Here is a 19,907-nt window from a genome sequence, read left to right as displayed (position 1 = left end):
CTTTTTTTGCATCTTTATGGTAATTTTTTAAAGTTCTTAATTTTGATTCCAGTATGGTTAGCACAGAGTGAGTGTTATATTAGTTTCAAGTGCACAATGTAGTGATCCAACAGTTCTATGCATGACTCAATGCTCGTCCTAAGTGTACTCTTTAATCCCCATCACCCCCACCCACCTCCCCTCTGGTAACCATCAGTGTGTTCTCTATAGCTAAGAGTCTGTTGTTGGGTTTTTGTTTTTTTCTTTTTGTTTCTTTGTTTTTTTGGTTTTTTTTGCCATCACGTTCATGAAGTCAGAATTTAGCAATGAATTAACATTTTCCCATTTTTCTTAATAAAACAACAAAGCATGAATTGGTCTGAATCTCAACAATGTTCATAAAACAGTTTATTTTAAGTTTATTTGGACATGCAGTGAGAACATGAGATGAGGTTTCAAGTCACTGGTTACTGTGGAATCAGAAATTAGTGTCCAAAATACTAAATAAGATGGAAGGCAGGCTGCTTTGAGAAATAAGCATAGGCTTTGACATTGCTAGGGTTTGGGTTCAAGTGTAACATGTGTCACTTGCTAGCTGTGTAACTTAGGCAGTTGCCTCAAAAAGAAAATGATAGTGAGAATAACCACCAGGTAACACTCTTATGAGGACTAGAAGCAGGTAGATTTTATATCCAAACATCTCCACATACAAGTAAGTCAGGACACAATAGCTCTTTCTTTCCTTCCTTTGATGTGAATTTAGTAATTGAATTTTTCCCAACTTTTATTGTGAAATATTTTAAACATTCAAAAAGAGCGTAGTAAAGTGAATGATTGACCAATTTTTCTTTGACTTTATCTTCCGGTCTCTTCCCTGCTTCCCTTTCTCTCTCTCTCATGCACACACAGTATGCATTTTTGCTGAGTATTTGAGAGCAAGATAAGATAAGCATGTAGCTGCTAATTTAAAAAAACTACATAAACAATAAAATTAACAAAAAATCTCTATCATCTAATGTCTCTTCCTAATGCAGTTTTTTCAGTTATCCCCAAATTGCATTTTATGGCTTTTTGTTATATTTTTTCCTCAATGCAGGATCTAGTCAAGGCTCATTCATTGCATTGGATTGTTAGGTAGAATCTTAAACAGAACTTTTACCTGTTGTTGTTTTTTTTTCCATGATACTAACTATTGAAGAATCCAGACAAAGTTGTCTTATAGAATATCTAACAATCTGGATTTGTTTGATTGTTATCTCTATTCCCTGTCTTCCCTGTTAACTGGATATTAGATCTAGAGACATGGTTAGTTTCGGTTTAAATGTCACAGGTGAGGGGGCGCCTGGGTGGCTCAGGCTCAAGTCAGTTAAGCACTCGACTCTTGGTTTTGGCTCAGGTCATGATCTCACAGTTCATCAGTTTGAGCCCCACAGGGGGCTCCGCACTGACAGTGCAGAACCTGCTTGGGATTCTCTCCCTCTCCCTCTCTCTCTGTACCCCCCACTCATGCTCTCACTCTCTCTCTCTCTCTCTCTCACTCAAAATAAGTAAATAAAAACTTTAAAAATTTTTTTAAATAAAATAAAATAAAATAAATAAATGTCACAGGTGATATAAACTTTATACATCCATCAGTAGACACATAAGTTTTCTCACTCTTAGGTATGCTCATTTTGATCACTTGGTTTAGAGATGACTGCCACTTTCCTTCTAGGGAGGAGGAGATGTTTTTCCTTTTATAATTACTAAATAATCTCTGAGGTAATACTTTGGTGCCATGTGAATATCCTGTTTCCCCAAAACCTTTATCAAATGATTTTACTTATTTATTTTTTAATTTTTTAAATGTTTATTTCTTTTAGAGAGAGAGAGGGAGACAAAGCGTAAGGGAGGGTCGGAGAGAGAGACACACACACACACAGAATCTGAAGCAGGCTCCAGGCTCTGGGCTGTCAGCATAGAGCCCAATGCCGGGCTCGAACTCACAGACTGTGAGATCGTGACCTGAGCCAAGTTGGATGCTTAACTGACTAACCCAGTCGGGTGTCCCTCATCAAATGATTTTAACATCCAGTACTGATCCTTGCCTGAATCATTACATCAGGAATAGTAATTTTTTTTAATGTTTTTATTTATTTTTGAGAGAGAGAGAGAGAGAGAGCGCACCAGCAAGGGAGGGGCAGAGAGAGAGGGCGACACAGAATCCAAAGCAGGCTCCAGGCTTTGAGCTGTGTCAGCACAGAGCCCGACGCGGGGCTCAAACTCACCAACCGTGAGATCATGACCTGAGCTGAAGTCAGACGCTTAACTGACTGAGCCACCTGGGCACCCTGGGAATACTGATTTTAATTTAATTCTTATCTGAAAGACAGCTGAGCTTTTTAAATAAACTATTTAAAGATATGTATATTAACTTAGTCCCTTTACATTATGCCATATGGTATAAATTAATTTAGTATTGATAATTTTCATACACTTATTATTATTTACTTATGGCATGAAATATTTTTCTATTTTTCTATAGATGAGCATTTTCAACTTATTTATTGTTTTTTAAATAAAAATAAGTGGTTTCATTAATCGTATATTTATACTATGGTGAATTCTAGTACTGCATATTAATTTCACATGCAAAGAGCAAACTAAAACGAGTTACGGGTGAAAAAGGATGTCAGAAATTAGAGACATCAAAAAATCTGTCTCTATGAGGAGACTAAGGAGATACGATGACAAAATATAATGTGACATGGATTAGAAGAAAAAATTTAGATTAAAAACCAAGGGGATCTCAGTAAAGCATAGATTTTAGTCAATAGCCATGTATCAGTATTAGTTCATTAATTATGACAAATGTACCATAGCCATGTAAGATGTTAATAATAGGGAAAAATAGGTGTGGAGTATACTGGAATTTTCTGTACCATTGTACCAATTTTCCTGTAAATCTAAAGCTATTCTAAAATTAGAAGTTTATTAAAAATTATATTAATGTTTTTAAAATATGAATCTGAAGTTTAAGAACAATGATTAAAATTTCTTTCGGCATACTGATAAGATAAAAGCGATGAAAGCAGTTATAAAAAAATACCAAATGCAGAGTTTTAATTAAGAGGACTGTATTCAAAGTGATAAATATTTAAATGATGCTGAAAAAAGGAAAAAATTACAAAACTTAGAACCCATTAGTTTCAAGAGAATGGAATACTGTGTTATGGCTAGTGTCTGTGTATCTCCTAGAATTAGTTAGGTTATGCTGTGATAACAAATGACTCAGAATTATCAGTGGCTTAACTCAAAGAATTCATGTCTCACTCCTTCTGCATGTCCATTGAGTGCCATACTTGTGGCTGTGCTCAGGGACCCAGGTCAGTGGAGGTGCCTGTTGCTATTTGCTTCCACATAGAAGAGGGGGGACATGGTGACTCTCGCTTCAGCTGTTGAAGCTTCTGCCCTGAAGTTACAAGGGCCAGTTTTGCCCACATCTCACTGGGCTCAGCAAGTCACATGACCACACTTAACTTCAGAGGTGGGGGGGGGAAAGGTGAATATATTCAAACAGACCTAATGTCTATCGTAATTGTGACTCCTGTTTGTCGCTCACTGTATTGTAGCTATTGACTCCACAACTGTCGTGATAGTTACGACAAAGCTGTTGGAACAAACGGATTTGTGGCAAACTGTGAAGCAATCTTACAAATCAACTGCTACTTTCTGTTAATTTCTATTATTTTGATTGTTGATGCAGATCCTGGTTTAGCTCAGAAGAAATGATCAGATATTTGCGCCTGTTTTGTTCAGATTTTCAGAGGTTTGAATTGCATGTATTATAGTAAGAAGCCCTGACAAACATAAGTACACAGCTTTTATATGCAATTATAGTACTACTCATGAGTATCCCAGAATTGGAAGTCCTGCAGGTCAAACAGGTAAATAAATCTACCTCCTTCATGTCTTGATGTATAATCTGCAGATAGGAAGTTATGTCCACAGGGGCCACCATAGAGGTGGGAGGGAGTGCTGGAGTTAATTCTTAAACTTGAAAGTTGGAGGAGTTGGAGGGGTTAGGTGGAATAAAGTTCCATTTGAAAATCTTCTACTAAAGGGAAACTAGCCGCTCTGGACCTCCGTTTTCTTATCGCTACAATAAAGGGGTACATAAACCACAAAGGTACACTGGATTCCTGAGACAGCTTCTGAAATTCTATGAATCAATAATTTTAGAAATTCTGATTTTTAATGCATTTTAATATTCTCTAAATGTGATGCAAATGACTTCCCTAAATTATACTCACTCTGGGAAATGGTAATGTTTAATAAAATGCAAAATCAGTGCCTTATTAACTCAACGCACATAAATTGTGGCCAAAACTAAAATTAAAGTCAGCTTTTAGAATCTACCAACCTCTCCCACCTGTTTCCGTAAATCGTTTCCCACACTGTCAGGAGAATCCTGACTCTACAGTAACCCTGCCTGCAAACAGGAGACGAGACCTTCCAAGGGCTGGGAAGCAGGAATGGGTTCTGTGGACACAAGATTTGGAAAGAAGCCCCCATAACACTAAGTTCGGCGTTTCATTTTGAGCCTCATCTGGGGGCTTAGGAAAGTTTCCAAATCAGTAGCAGGGGGGACCTTTAGTCACTCAAAGAGTTTTCAGATATTATTAGGGGAAACTGACCCTTTGTTGTTTATTTAATCAAGTGGCTTTCTTTGAATACACAGGGTGCCAAGTGAATGAGTCATCAGACTAAGCAGAACAGAATAACAAGGACACCTCCTGTGTTCGGCTTTCTGCCTGTGATGTTTGGCAATTCAAGAACTTGGTTTTTACCTGCAGGCATCTTCTGCAAATGCACTATGGTTCAAAATACCTACCAGAGTGGTTTTAAGGGCTCTACCCCAATATAATCTGGGCCTTAGTCCTATAGTTTGCTATCTGAGTTTTTTTTTTTTTTTTAATGTTTATTTATTTTTGAGACAGAGAGAGACAGAGCATGAACGGGGGAGGGTCAGAGAGAGAGGAAGACACACAATCCGAGGCAGGCTCCAGGCTCTGAGCTGTCAGCACAGAGCCAGACGCGGGGCTTGAACTCCCGGACCGTGAGATCGTGACCTGAGCCGAAGTCGGATGCTTAACTGACTGAGCCACCCAGGCGCCCCTACTATCTGAGTATTTTTAAACATCCAAACATAGGTACATATCTTATATGTATATATGTATATGTATGTAATGTGTATATACACACACACGTATGTATACCTTTAAAAACATTTTTCAATCATGGCTGTTGAGTTCCTATGCATAATTTCAGTTGGTCCACTCCTATGGTCACAATAGGTAATTTTTATAGAGCTTGCCAGTTAGAAGAAAATGTATGTAAAAAATCACCTATTGCTCCCTAACAGTTTTCACAAATTTAACAGCTTAACACAACACTCATGTATTAGTTAATTAGTTAATTCATTAATTAAGTAGTTCATTTGTCAGTTCATTAGTTCTGTAAGCCACACATCTGGGATGACATGGCTGGGTTTTCTGCTTAGGATATCACATGGCTGGGGCGCCTGGGTGGCTCAATCGGTTAGGCGGCCGACTTCGGCTCAGGTCATGAGCTCGCGGTCCGTGAGTTCGAGCCCCGCGTCGGGCTCTGTGCTGACAGCTCAGAGTCTGGAGCCTGTTTCCGATTCTGTGTCTCCCTCTCTCTGACCCTCCCCCATTCATGCTCTGTCTCTCTCTGTCTCAAAAATAAATAAACGTTAAAAAAAATTTTTTTAAAAAAGGTTATCACATGGCTGAAGTCAGGTGTTGGCTGTGCTGAGTTATTGTCTGGAGGCTCTGGGGGAAAACTGCTTTCGGAGACATTCAAGTTGTTGGCCAAATCCAGTTCCTTGCAGTTGTAGGCCGAGGTCTCGGTGTTCTTGCTGCCTCACAGCAGCTAGAGGCTGCTCACAGGTTCTTTCCACACGATCCCCTCCATCTTGAACCAAAAAGGTGCACTGAATCCTTCGTGTTTCAGATCTCTCGCTGACTCTTCTGGAATTAGCCAAAGAAAGCACTCTGCTTTTAAAAAGGTTCATGTGGGTGTGTTAGGCCCACTCAGATAATTTCCCTATCTTTTTTTTTTTTAATTCTTTTTAATGTTTATTTTTGAGAGAGACAGAGACAGAGTGTGAACTGTCTGGGGAGGGGCAGAGAGAAGTGGGAGACACAGAATCAGAAGCAGGCTCCAGGCTCCGAACTGTCAACACAGAGCCCGACGCAGGGCTCAAACTCACAGGCCATGAGATCATGACCTGAGCGGAAGTCACATGCTTAACCAACTGAGCCACTCAGGCGCCCCTAATCTCCTTATCTTTAGATCAACTGATTAGTAACCTTAATTACATCTGCAAAGTCCATTTTGCTGTATAAAGTAACATAATCATGGGTCCATCTTAGAGTTCTAGCTACTACACTGACTTCATGTAGACACCAAATCCTCTGTTATCCAGATTCAGTTTTTAGGTTGGCTGACATGACAAAGCTTTTGGAGCATTAAATGTGAATCACCATGATCAATCGTATTTAGGCTAAATTACTTTTATTGTGAATGTGATGCAGAGGATTTGTAATACTGAAAAATACATTTACTTTTTAAATAAGTCTATTGTGTATCAGACATAAAGAGCTATTATAAATGCTCAGTGTATTGCATAGAATTCTTTGATTCCATCAGATGACAATAAGTCGCATTATCTCCTTAATGTATGCTGTCAATCATGGTCTTGGTCATAGACTAATGACACAAACTCATAGACTTTATAGCTAAAAGAGAGCAGAAATAATCTGTCACCCCCTGCCCCCATTCCTTGCCATTTTCATAAATGAGGAACCAGAGACTCAGGGAATATGACTCAGAGAAAACCACAGAGTCAGCTAGTTAGTGGTAGAGATTGGCCTAGAAAACATGTTTTCTGATTCCCTACCTGGTAGTCGTAGTAACAACAGTACCATTAATTGAAGATTTTCCGTGTATCAAGCACTTTCCTAAGCACTTTAAATATATTATTTTTCTTATTTTCACAAAAATCCTATGAGGTAGGCATTATTGTCTCTGCCATTAGACAGGTTGAGAAAACTGAGTCAGAGGGAGTAAGTAACTCGCTCGATGTCACCCAGCTTGTATGTGGTTAGGTGGGGGTTCAAAGAGAACCAGTCTGACCCCAGGGCCTGACCCCTTGAGCGTGCCCCACTCTTTCCACCTCACCAGCTGCTTCTAACAGGGTCTTCCGTGCAGGCTACCCATTGGCTGTATTCTGATAATAAATCCGCAAAAAGCAGAGAATCAGGAGTCAGGGAACTGTGTATAAACTTTAGTTCTGTCACCTTGTGTAAGCTGCCAGGGCCCATGGATGCTGTGTCTGTAAAATGGGGACTGTTAGAGTTGTTCTACAGAGAATGCAGGTAAAAAGCAGTCTGTAAACATGAGGATTACACTCTCATTGTATTGTTCTTTGACAAATGGTCACTGGTCCTCATCAACCTGTAATAGCAGGTTTTCAAGTTACTCTAATTGTGGTGGAGACCGATATCAAAAGGCTGTGTGTCCTGTAGGAATCTCATTTCCTTTGAAAGTCGTGTTCCTGTACATATCCTCATTCCACGTTTCCAGCTTCACTGAAGGGGTACGTCTCACTTGGAGGTGATATATCTTACGGATGCCACACGGAGAGGCCAGGATCCTAGCCCTTGGCTGGGCTCTTGAACAACAGCCTGGCACCTTCCATGACTCCAGTTCACCCCTGGACAGAATTGTATGACTTTTAGGTGTAGCCATTTGGGGATCATTGTCAAATGGTCATAAATATTAAATGTATGAGTACCAAGAGTCTCTTCCTCATCCCTACTCTTTTTTAAAAAAACATTTTCCCTTTTTTGTGGATATGTGCATTTTTGCTCTACTATTTGAAAGCAAGTTTCAGACAGTAGAACATTTCAGGTCTAAATACTTCCTCATATATCTATAATGATAAGGAAATTTTTATAATACATGCCATTATTATTAGGAAAATTAACTATTTTCCTGTCCTGTCTAATATCCAATTCATGTTCAGATTTTCCCTATTTGTCCTTAAATTGCTTTTAGAATGTTGCTTTTAGTATTTCTTGTTTTATTTTTTCCCAAAAAGAAGTCAAAATATACTCATAGCATTTAATGGTTATATCTCTGTGATATTTTAAAATCTGGACCAATTCCCTGACCTTGTTAGTTTGTTTATTTTGATGATGTTAACTTTTTTTTCCCCCACGATATTAACTTTTTAAAGAGACTAAGCCAATTCTCTTGAACAAAACCCCATGTTCTGGGTTTGCCTAATTTTTTTTTTATTGTATCATTTATCTTTTACTCTATCCTTTGTGTTTTTGAAAGCTATAAATTGGTTCCAAAGACCTGATTAGAAACAGATTGTGTATTTTTGTCTGGAATAACTCGATAGGTGGTACGAGGTACTAGGTATGTTATATCAGGAGGTACATTATGATTGTCCCACTATGAGCGCTACTGAGTTTGATCACTTAATTAGGATGGTGATACATGTCTGGTTTCCCAGTTTTAAAGAACGTGTTTACCTTTAACAAGTAGAACTAAACTATGAAATGATTTTGGGTGGGGGCGCTAATGCGAATATCCTTTCATCTAATGCTGTTAGCATCCATTGATGTGCTTTATCTGAATCATTTATTGCTTTGGAGGTTGCAAATTGGTCATGTAACATTTTTATCAGTCCTTTTATATTTATTAACTAACATGTCTCTGTAAAGAAGAGACTTCCCTCATCAGTAAGAAGGGATGCTTTAGAATGTCTTATAGTTCATATCAGTACAACATGTTTACCATCGATTTTCTAAAATATCAGCCTTGGATTACGGAACTGAGTTGTAGATCGGTCATAGTTGATATGTGATATAAACTTTTTAGAGCATTTTGATTTACATTAAGATTGAAAGTGGAGAATAGATGAAGTTGAAAGCAGTGTTTCAAAATGATGAGCAAATATTCTAAGAGGCGTGGTGAGAGAAATTTCAAGAAGTTACAGTCAATATCAGCAAATGTTTATCGATCTAAAATGAAATTATGAATAGAGGCGCTAAAAGAGCTTATCGTCCCCCAAAATCTAATGGTATGCATGGTCAGTGTAGATATATATTTAGTCCCGACAAGAAATAAATTAATACAAATAGTTTGGACCGTCACCCTGTTGCCCCACCTTTAGTAATCTCTCTACTACACATTCCTACCACTGCTCTTCAATATACTTTGGTTATTTGTGCCATCTCTTAACTGCCCGTGGTCATTCCTTTCTTCATGCCTTTGTCCATGCCCTTCCCTTGGCCCCAAACACTTCCTTCTTGCCTCTTAGGTCCCAGTGTGCCCGTCTCTCAAGCCCAGCTAAAATCCCACTCTGTCTGTGAAGCTCCTTCCTCCCTGACCTCTCCAAATCACTAGCACACTCTGTCACATCTGTGGTCCCTGACTCAGTTTCCTGTTTGGTCTTCCAATTGGCCGCTCTAAGTAAGTCTCATATTCAAGCTGTTGAAGATGCCTGAGGACATGACTACCCATGACTCCAAATTAGAAAGCTCTTTTCACCTGGTATTGCCGGGGAGGGGGGGGGGGGTTGTGTTCCCTTTGAGAGTCTCTGAAAGTTACCAACAGATGGGAAACTATATCAGAGAGGCTGTCTCCCTTATTTGGCTTTCTTTGCCCTCTAATATCGATCACTCTACAAAATCAGGTTTTTGTATGAAAGTGAAGGCTGGAATTGAGGTTAACCCATGACCTATTCTTTGGAAATAAAGTCAAGCCCTAATCTCTTCACTATGATCAAAAGAAAGGAAAGAAAAAAAAAAAAAAAGACAGGTATAACTCAACCTTGCCTTTAAATACTACGGATGAAAACAAAGCTTATTTTGTTTTCCTTAGGTTGAAACTTTATGTTCCTCTTGTTACCGATTTGAACACTGCTTTAGACGGAAACAAAACAACAGTATTTTTTTAGTGGCAGTATTTTGTGCTTCTTGAAGACTTTTTAGAATATCTTCATCCCACTCAACCAGACACTGTTTCAAATACCTTTTCTCTCTGTCTCCTTAATGAGAGCACTTTGTGTTTTACGCAGTTCTTTCCACCTGAGGACCTTCACCACGTTGGCTGCTTATGATTTGCTACCAGATGGTGGTGGCACAACTGTCATGCCTCTTGTCTTCTGTCTGTGCAGAAGCCGGCGGTAAAAAGCTCCGGAGCACCGTCCAGCGAAGTACAGAGACGGGCCTGGCTGTGGAAATGAGGAACTGGATGACTCGGCAGGCGAGCCGAGAATCTACGGACGGCAGCATGAACAGCTATAGCTCGGAAGGAAAGTGAGTGAGCCCAGCGTGACGCGCGTCTCTTCCGTGCCTTTGCCTGAGACCATCTTCTGTCTCACTCTCTGCCCTTTCCCAGAAGCTAACTCACACACTCCACAGCGTCACTTTCACGTTCCCTGGCTGATTTGCTGTGAGGAGGACTTCTTTTTTGCTCACCTGCCACTGAGAAATGTGACCTATGTGGCTTTTTATATCAAAGGAGATAGGTTTGGGGACAAAGTGTCTTGCTTTAACAGCGAGACGCTAAAATGTGACTGTCACAACACAGGCACATGAAAGTTTGCCCTCGCTTGACATAATATGGAGAAGGAATAAGACAGAATAAGCCCTCGTGCCACACCACATGAGCAATGCTAATTTTTAAAATCTTGGCTCTTACTACTAAAAATTATAGAACGCCGGATACATACTTAGTTCCACGAAATAACAAGCAGTTCAGACCGATGTAATGCCACAAAGTAAGCTGGTGAGCCTCTCCTTTATGTAGTTAGCATATAGCTTTTCCTTGAATCAGCTGTATCTGAGATATTTTTAAAGCATTTGTCAAGATTGTGTAGCCCTGTCACCGACAAATTGATGATAATTAGCAACTGCGGATCCAGAGATGGGTGTGTTAAAGGACACCACTAGAGGAAGGTGGCGTTTGCTGACTCCACTCTGTCATCACCACGGAGCATCAGATGTTCAGACAACATGTGTGTAGCCAGTTCACAGACATGTTACCATAGGAGCCGCTGGCCGATTATCGATGATATGCCACAGGGACCGTTTGTGTAGCAAGATCATATAAAATACAAGAGATGTGTATGGTCTCCATACCTTTTTAAATAAGGTTATATGGGATACTTATAGAAACATCAAAATATTTGGATTAACTGTATTGGGAATTAAGGCTGGCAGCAGAAATCAATTTGGTATTCATCAAGGAAGTCTTAGATGGAGAATGAAGTGGAAAATGTGCATTGAGCTCTCATCATTGCAGAGTGCTGTGGTAGATACTGTTAGGGACACAAAAATATCCAGACTGGGGCCTCTGGCGCCCCAGCTGTTTATATAATATTGGAAAAATGGGATGAATACTCATAAACTCACTCAATAAATATTTTCATGCCTTCCAGTGCTCTAGGCACTGTGCTGAGTAAGGGATAGAATTCATACAAGGGAGCCAAAATCAGTTAGTCGTTAAGACCATGGGCTTTAGAACCACCTAGGCTTAAGTTCTCATCTGTTTCTTGGTACTGTAGAAACTTGGGCAAGTTTTTCTCAGTTTCGTTTGAATTACCTGAGCTTAACAAGTATTCATTAAGTGCTTACAATATTCCAGACATGGTTCTAGGTGCTGGAGATACAGAATAAAATAAAACGAAAAACAAACCCTACCCTCACCAGATTTACAGTCAATAGATAAGATGCACAAAAAATAAGCAAAGTTGTTTATATATATATATATGGAATATATGGAATATATATATATATATATATATATATATATATATATATGGAAAATTAGTAAAGTATATAGTTGATTAGATAGTGTAAGTGCTAAGGAGAAGAAGGAAAGGAAGAGAGACGATAGAGGGTAAGCATAGGTTTTTTGTAAGGTAGACAGGGAAAAGGACATATTTGAGTAAAGATTTGAAGAATATGGACATTTGAGGGAAGAACATTCCAGGCTGAAGCAGTGCTGAGGCCCTGAGGCAGCATTCGCCTGGCATCAGCAGTGGGAAGGACAGCGCGGCAGACTAAGGGCAGGAGTAGTAACAGACTAGGAATTAAGACAGCGGGGGCAGGGTGGACAGCTCAGATGGTCTTATATATCATTGTGAGGACTTTGCTCTTACCCTGAGAGGGATTAGAAACCAGTAGAGGATTTGAGCAGAGTCCTGACATCATCTGACTTTCATTTTAACAGATCACTCTGATTGCCATGGCGGTGGAAAGTAAATTTGGCCACAGAGAGATCATTCTGAAGGCTGTTCAGTAACACCAACGATAGAAAATAATGGCTTAGACCACAGTGGTATCATTAGTGAGGACAGATTCTGGATGTATTTTGACAGTAAAGCCAATAAGAGTTAATTGATATATTTGATGTAAGTGATGAGAGAAAGGGGGTGTATTCGTTTGCTAGGGCTGCCCTAACAAAATACCAAAGATTGGATAATTTAAACAACACAAATTCATTTTCTTATAGTTCTGGAGGCTAGAAGTCCAAGGTCAAGGTGTTATCAGGTTTGGTTTCTCCTCTCTCCTTGACTTGCGGATGGCCTCCTCCTCAGCATGTGCTTACATGGTATTTCTTCTATGCATGCATACCCCTGATGTTTCTTCCTATTATTCTTCTCCTTCTTTTTAATGTTTTTATTTATTTACTTATTTGGAGAGAGAGAGTGAGTCCAGGCAGGGGAAGAACAGAGAGAGAGGGAGAGAGAGAATCCTAAGCAGGCTTTGTACTGTCAGCACAAAGCTCGATGTGGGGCTCGAACCCACGAACCACGAGATCCTGACCTGAGCCACGATCAAGAGTCAGACGTTTAACCTGCTGAGTGCCCCTGATGTCTCTTCTTATAAGGAGTTGACTCTATCGCTATCTTCAATTTCTTTTTTCTTGTTCTCTCTTGAAACTCTATTCAGTTTTTCCTTGCTCTCTTGCTTGCTTTATTTTTCTCCATTCTACTTCTTCTTACAAGGATACCAGCCATGTTAGATTAGGGCCCTGCCCTCATGACCTCATTTAACCTTAATTACCTCTTTAAGGGCCCAGTCTCCAACTATGTCTTACTGAGGGTTAAGGCTTCAACATATGCATTGGTTGGGGGTGGGGGGTGGGGGGGCACAGCTCAGTCCATAACAAAGAGGAAAGACTTACCTCAAGCTGGGCAATTGAAAGAATGAACTTGCTATTTAAGATGAGTATTCCCTAAGGGGTGCCTGGGTGGCTCAGTCCATTAAGCTTCAGGCTTCAGCTCAGGGAATGATTTCATGGTTTGTGAGTTCAAGCCCCATATCAGGCTTTCTGCTGTCAGTCTGTCAGTGCAGAGCCTGCTTCACATCTTCTGTCCCCCTCTCTGTCTGCCCCTCCCCAGCTCACACATGTATGTGCTCTCTCTCTCTCTCTCAAAAACAAATAAAAACATTAAAAAAATAAAAGATGAGAATCTTCTGAGAAGAACAGAATTTGGCTTTTTGTTTGGGACAAGTTAAGTATCAGTTGTCTATTAGACATCCAAGCAGATCTGTAGACAGCGCAGATCAAATGCAGGTCTGTGGTCCAAGCTGGAGATGTCAATCTAGGCCATATCAGCATAGATGGCATTTAAAACCATGAAACTTCATGAGATTACCAAGGAGATTGGGGCATGCAGAAAAAAATAAGTCAAAGGATCGAGCTCCCAATATTTCATGGTAGGACCAGTGAAGGAGACTGAAGCAGAGTGGCCAAAGGGGAAAATCAGAGGACTAGAGGATCTGGGAAGCAAAGTGGACAAAATGTTTCAAGGAAGAGGGAGGGCTTGATTGTGCCAGATGCCGCTAATGTGTTACATAGACGAGTACTAACAATTGGGCTTACCACTGTGGCCCTTAGGTCACCTTGGTCAGAGAAATTTTGGTAGAGTGGAGAAAAATAAAGCAAGCAAGAGAGCAAGGAAAAACTGAATAGAGTTTCAAGAAAGAACAAGAAAAAAGAAATTGAAGATAGCGATAGAGTCAACTCCCCCAAGGAGTTTTGAGTAGAGAAATGGGGTGGTAGGTAGCAACAGAAGAAGTGGAGTGAGGAAAGGGATTTTTAGAGAGAGAGAGAGAGAGAGAGAGAGAGAGAAAGCATGAGTGAGTGAGGGGCAGAGGGAGAAAGAGAGAGAGAGAGTGGAGTGCAGAGCATAGAGTGGGACTCGAACTCATCTGAAGTGGGACTTGAGCTCACGTGATGTGGGGCCCGAACTCACAAACCATGAGATCATGACCTGAGCCGAAGTTGGATGCTTAACCGACTGAGCCACCCAAGTGCCCCTTTTTTTCTTTCTTTTTCTTTTTCTTTTTCTCTTTTTCTTCTTCTTCTTCTTCTTCTTCTTCTTCTTCTTCTTCTTCTTTTTGAAAGGGATTTTTTTTTTTTAAGGTAGAAGATTTTTTTTTTTAAGGTGGAAGAATAACAGTATGTTCATGTACTGATGGGAATGATCTGGACGTTTCATCTATAAAACAGGTTAGATATTAAAATCGATCTCCTAGTAGCTAAGAGGATTCAATACAACAGTGCCTGTTGTGGAGTAAGTGCTCAGCAGGTGCTCGGTGTTACTGCTAGAAATCACAGTCCATGTCCTCCAGACAAGGAAAAGAAAGACACACACACAGCAGCCTGCAATCCAGTGTGACAGGTGCTTCTGGTGACACACATGGGCCGCTACAGAAGAAGAAAGGAAGAGCCATGGGAGGTGGATCTGGGTGTTGGGATCCAATTAATATAAGTAGGAAAATAGCGGCAGTAACAGAAGGGGGCAAGAGGGAAACCCGAGCTGCCTGAGAGTAAATGGGTTGAGGGTTTAATCTCATGTGTTCTTTTGCTTTTAGTCTGATCTTCCCTGGCGTCCGCTTGGCCTCCGATAGCCAATTCAGTGATTTTCTGGATGGCCTTGGCCCTGCCCAGCTAGTGGGGCGTCAGACTCTGGCTACACCTGCAATGGGTAAGAATTTCTGTCTTGTGATTTTATTGATTCTCTTCTGGATTATTGAAAATTACATTCTCTGATTTCATAGAGTCTCGAACAGTATTGTCAATAGGAGTAAGTATTTTTATTTTACCAATAAAAAATTTTAACCAATTTTTCCACTTCATTTAAATATGCTTTTTTTTTTTTTTTTTTTAATTTTTTTTTTTTTTCAACGTTTATTTATTTTTGGGACAGAGAGAGACAGAGCATGAACGGGGGAGGGGCAGAGAGAGAGGGAGACACAGAATCGGAAACAGGCTCCAGGCTCTGAGCCATCAGCCCAGAGCCTGACGCGGGGCTCGAACTCACGGACCGCGAGATCGTGACCTGGCTGAAGTCGGACGCTTAACCGACTGCGCCACCCAGGCGCCCCTAAATATGCTTTTTAAAGTAAGATAACATCGGGGCACCTGAGTGGCTCAGTCAGTTAAGCGTCCGACTTCGGCTCAGGTCATGATCTCACAGTTCATGAGTTTGAGCCCGCGTTGGGCTCTGGGCTGACAGCTCAGAGCCTGGAACCCGCTTCAGATTCTGTGTCTCCCTCTGTCTGCACCTCCGCTGCTTGCCCTCTGTCTCTCACATTGTCTCAAAAATAAATAAACATTAAAAAATAGAAAATAAAAAAACAAAGTAAGATATCATTGATAAATTTTTAAATATAGTTGAATTTTGGAAACTATATGGGAAATGACGGAATGATCTAAAACCAAGGTCTTTGGACACAAGCATTTTCTTACTGCATTTGTACACTAAGGCCTGTCTGTTTCTTCCTCATATGTCCTTAGGTGACATTCAGGTAGGAATGATGGACAAAAAGGGACAATTGGAGGTGGAAATCATTCGGGCTCGTGGCCTTGTTGTAAAACCAGGTTCCAAGACACTGCCAGGTAATAAAAGAAGACATGCTTCTATTATTTGCAATCCATTACTTTTCAATTCAGAGACTTTGTTTTTGATTAGATGCTGAAAACCTGGTTTTCAGATAATTAAGGATACTAATAATAAGGGAGTCTGTTATCTGTACTAGTCTGTGTGTTGATCCTAAGTGAGCATTCAGTTAGAGTGGTCTGGTAGGGCTAATATAAGTTGTTAAATAAGTACATTTGTAGTAGAAACCATTGCAAAATAAAAACTACCACACTTAGATAATTTATTTTGTACAACATGTACATAAGAAGTTCTTTTTCTGATTAGCTGATATTTTGTGTTATTCTTTACTTTCTCTGGAGCTTCAAAATTCTCCTTAGGAATTCTTAAAGTCCTGAAATTAGAGTAAAAACAGATACAGGTTGCCAAAGTAGCAAAAGCTTTTGTATATAGGACATTCTAATTAGAAAACTTCTACTTTCTGTATTGTACAAAGAAAGAGAGGCACCATTGTCAGTTTTTATTGTGCCGTCACGTATTTCATACTGAAATGTCATCATCTAGGGTGCTTGGGGCCGTGAAAAATGACACAGACTCCAGATACATCGTGCACAGATGTACAGAACGTGAGATCTATTATGTAGAACAATTAGTAAAGGTTCTGAAACTTGGTTTCTCACCTCAGCACCTCCACTGATTGAACTGTAATTTTGAATTTATTGACTTTCCTTCCTATCCTTCCAGAAATTCTAAATTATAATGTGTATTACCTATTGTACAACCTTGCAGGAGCGATTAAGTCAATTGTGTTTATAAAAGTCTTGGAACTAGTCAACCCACTCTGCTATAAAGAATATCATAATTTGTATGTGCATGAAAATACTTTTATTTTTTTATTTTTTATTTTTTATAATTTTTAAAAAATTTTTTAAATGTTTATTTTTGACAGACAGAGAGAGACAGAGACAGAGAGAATGAGCAGGGGAGGGGCAGAGAGAGAGAGAGAGAGACAGACAGACAGACAGACAGAATCTGAAGCAGGCTCCAGGCTCTGAGCTGTCAGCACAGAGTCTGATGTGGGGCTCAAATTCACAGACCGTGAGATCATGACCTGAGCCGAAGTCGGACGCTCAACCTACTGAGCCACCCAGGCGCCCCTGAAAATGCTTTTATGAAGAGTCAGACACATCTCAAGCCATGGAATTCATAATTAGTTGACTCTTCCCAGCTAATGTGAACATATTACATCAAGCCCCACCGCTATCTTGTACCCACACCACCATCAATAAATAAATCTTTTGGGGCATCTGGGTGGCTCAGTCGGTTGTGTCAGACTTCGGCTCAGGTCATGATCTTATGGTCCGTGAGTTCAGCCCCGCGTCGGGCTCTGTGCTGACAGCTCAGAGCCTGGTGCCTGCTTCAGATTCTGTGTGTGTCTCTCTCTCTGCCCCTCCCCTGTTCATGCTCTGTCTCTCTCTGTCGAAAATAAACAAACATTAACCAAAAAATAAAAACAAACAAAGAAACCCCTTGGAATAATAAATAAATGGTTTTTATTTATAAAATTTATATTATATTATTATATAAACTATAGTATTTATATTATAATTTATTTCTAAAACAATATATAGCTTCTAGCACATTTAATTAGATTTAAGTCCTGACAGATGAAAGACTGAACAAGACGTCTCTCCTGAATATTGTTAGGGACTAGAAGCAGTTCACCTTATTTAATACAGTGTTTAAATCTATGTAACCACTTGATGGTATAATAGTAACAACTCAGAGTAGCCTCTGAGTTAATATTGCCTAAAACTACTTGAATGGCAGTTTTATAATAAATAAATAAATAAATAAACAAACACCTATTCTTTGTCTAATGATTTTGACACAGTGTGGAAAGACTGGTGACTTTTGATTGCTGGCTCTTTCAGTCTAAAATTAAGCTGTTGTAGATGTCACGTGCAAGTTGAGTATTTCATAACCATGGCTCATCGCTTAACTCTCCCCTCTATGTTTTCTTTCTCAAGCACCATACGTAAAGGTGTATCTGTTAGATAATGGAGTCTGCATAGCCAAAAAGAAAACAAAGGTGGCAAGAAAAACGCTGGAACCCCTTTACCAGCAGCTATTATCTTTTGAAGAAAGTCCCCAAGGGAAGGTTTTACAGGTATTTACTGAATTGTTTATCCCCTACATAAGAAAGTATTTTCATGGAGTCAAACCTTGCACCCCCATATCTTCTTATTGCATTCTTTTCGGTTGCCCACACTCGAAATTCTTGGAAGCGTCCCAACAGTGGCTGGTGCTATAAAGCCACAGATGCTGTTGTTTCTTTCACAGTGAACTAGAGACTTGCAAAGCCCCATCATACACAGACTCCGATCTCCCTGGACTGCTTATGATCGTAACACTCGAGTACACTTGTCCTCATGTACCTTTGGGTTCTAGTAGTTAAAAACAACTATCCCAGCAATTAAAATACAACTCTTTAACTTAACGTTTGATATCCGCACATTAACTCAATGTATTTTAGTTTACGAGTTTTCACGTACGTAATTATACTGACATTACTCTCCTTTGTATTTTGCCAACAGATCATTGTCTGGGGAGATTATGGCCGCATGGATCACAAATCCTTTATGGGAGTGGCCCAGATACTTTTAGATGAACTGGAGCTATCCAATATGGTGATTGGATGGTTCAAACTTTTCCCTCCTTCCTCCCTAGTAGATCCAACCTTGGCCCCTCTGACAAGAAGAGCTTCCCAATCATCTCTGGAAAGTTCAACCGGACCTTCTTACTCTCGTTCATAGCAGCTGTAAAACTGTTGTCATAGCAACCAGCGTTACAAAAAAAATAAAAAAAATCACAGGTCGCAAACCCTGGTAACACTGCATGCTTAATGTTGTGTCTTCTGAGCCTGTTTCTAGGGATACAAAGCGATCCTGTGTTCTCAGAGGAAGTTGCACACATTGTGCCCTAAAGATGGCCCTCAGGTGAAAGAGCAGTTATGAAGAACTATCAGGTTTGGAGTTCAATAACACTCGAGTTTTGGTCCAATCTGAAGCCATGGATTAATCTCAAAGAATCAGTCAGTTTCATGCAACAAAAGCCCTTTTCAATGGCACCTTTATATTTTTATCGTTCCTTTTTCTTCATTTCTCTGACCCCAAAGCCCTGTTACGCCACAGAAACGGAGCTATACAGTCATTAAGCCATGTTACAGGTCAAGGAGTGAAGTCCTAGGAAGCATCAGGTGAAAAGCAAGAGACCAAAGAAGTGGTCCGGGACAGACGTCAGCCCTCCTCTGGAGTGTGACCAGCAGCGGCCAGTCCTGCGTGAACAGTGGCAGACTCAGAGCTCCGGCGGGCACGCCATTCACTAATGCCACGATGTGTTGGACTCTGAAAAACAAAATTCTGTGGCTACACTGTACTGAATGAAATTAAAATTTTTTTGCATGGACACAGATTAGCTGAATACTTAAATTATTTTCTTGGGGCTGCAACTTGCAAAAAAAAAAAAAAGAATAAAAATCAGCCATTTTCAACAATTTATATTATTTTTAAAAGTAAATTTCACTATTGCATGGTTTTAAAAAGGGGAGAGAACGCAACGGGGTGGTACAAAGAGACACCATGTTTATTCTTTAAACTGATCATAGTCTGTGTTTTGGCAGACATTACAAATGAGAATACTTTCTAGAAGATACTTAAAATTCTCTTTATGTGACAAATAAGCATAATATATTCAATTTATTTCCATGTTAAATATACAAATCTTATGAAGTTCAATATGTGCAAATTGTTCGCATCTTTCTTCCTCTTCTCTGTCTTACTTTTCCTCTTCGCTCTTTTAATCTTTTGTTTTCTTTCTCCCTACCAGAGTGATTATGCTAAAAGATTACAAGTTTTTGACCTGATACTCCTTACACCCCATGTTTGAT

The 19,907-nt window shown here is 39.8% G+C and overlaps 1 protein-coding gene across 41 annotated transcripts in view; it reads left to right on the top strand.

Moving 5' to 3' along the window:
- Window positions 1–18,774, top strand: part of RIMS2 (regulating synaptic membrane exocytosis 2) — a 614,217-nt gene extending 595,443 nt beyond the window's left edge. For 40 of the 41 annotated variants that reach the window (XM_047088894.1, XM_047088906.1, XM_047088888.1 and 37 more), the window contains 5 exons: window positions 10,238–10,379; window positions 14,952–15,064; window positions 15,877–15,978; window positions 17,989–18,128; window positions 18,556–18,774. In XM_047088894.1, coding sequence (XP_046944850.1) covers window positions 10,238–10,379; window positions 14,952–15,064; window positions 15,877–15,978; window positions 17,989–18,128; window positions 18,556–18,774 — 716 coding nt within the window. The remainder of the gene's footprint in view (window positions 1–10,237; window positions 10,380–14,951; window positions 15,065–15,876; window positions 15,979–17,988; window positions 18,129–18,555) is intronic. The other variant, XM_047088923.1, reaches the window with a different exon arrangement.
- Window positions 18,775–19,907: the final 1,133 nt, after the last annotated feature.

The sequence above is a fragment of the Lynx rufus genome, unplaced genomic scaffold (assembly GCF_022079265.1).
Source record: "Lynx rufus isolate CCGP_SWC_20201006 ecotype Redwood Valley unplaced genomic scaffold, mLynRuf1.p SCAF_26, whole genome shotgun sequence".
NCBI classification, from domain to species: Eukaryota; Metazoa; Chordata; class Mammalia; order Carnivora; family Felidae; genus Lynx; species Lynx rufus.
The sequence above is the reverse complement of the archived record's forward strand: the minus strand, read 5'-3'. Positions and strand labels throughout refer to the sequence as shown.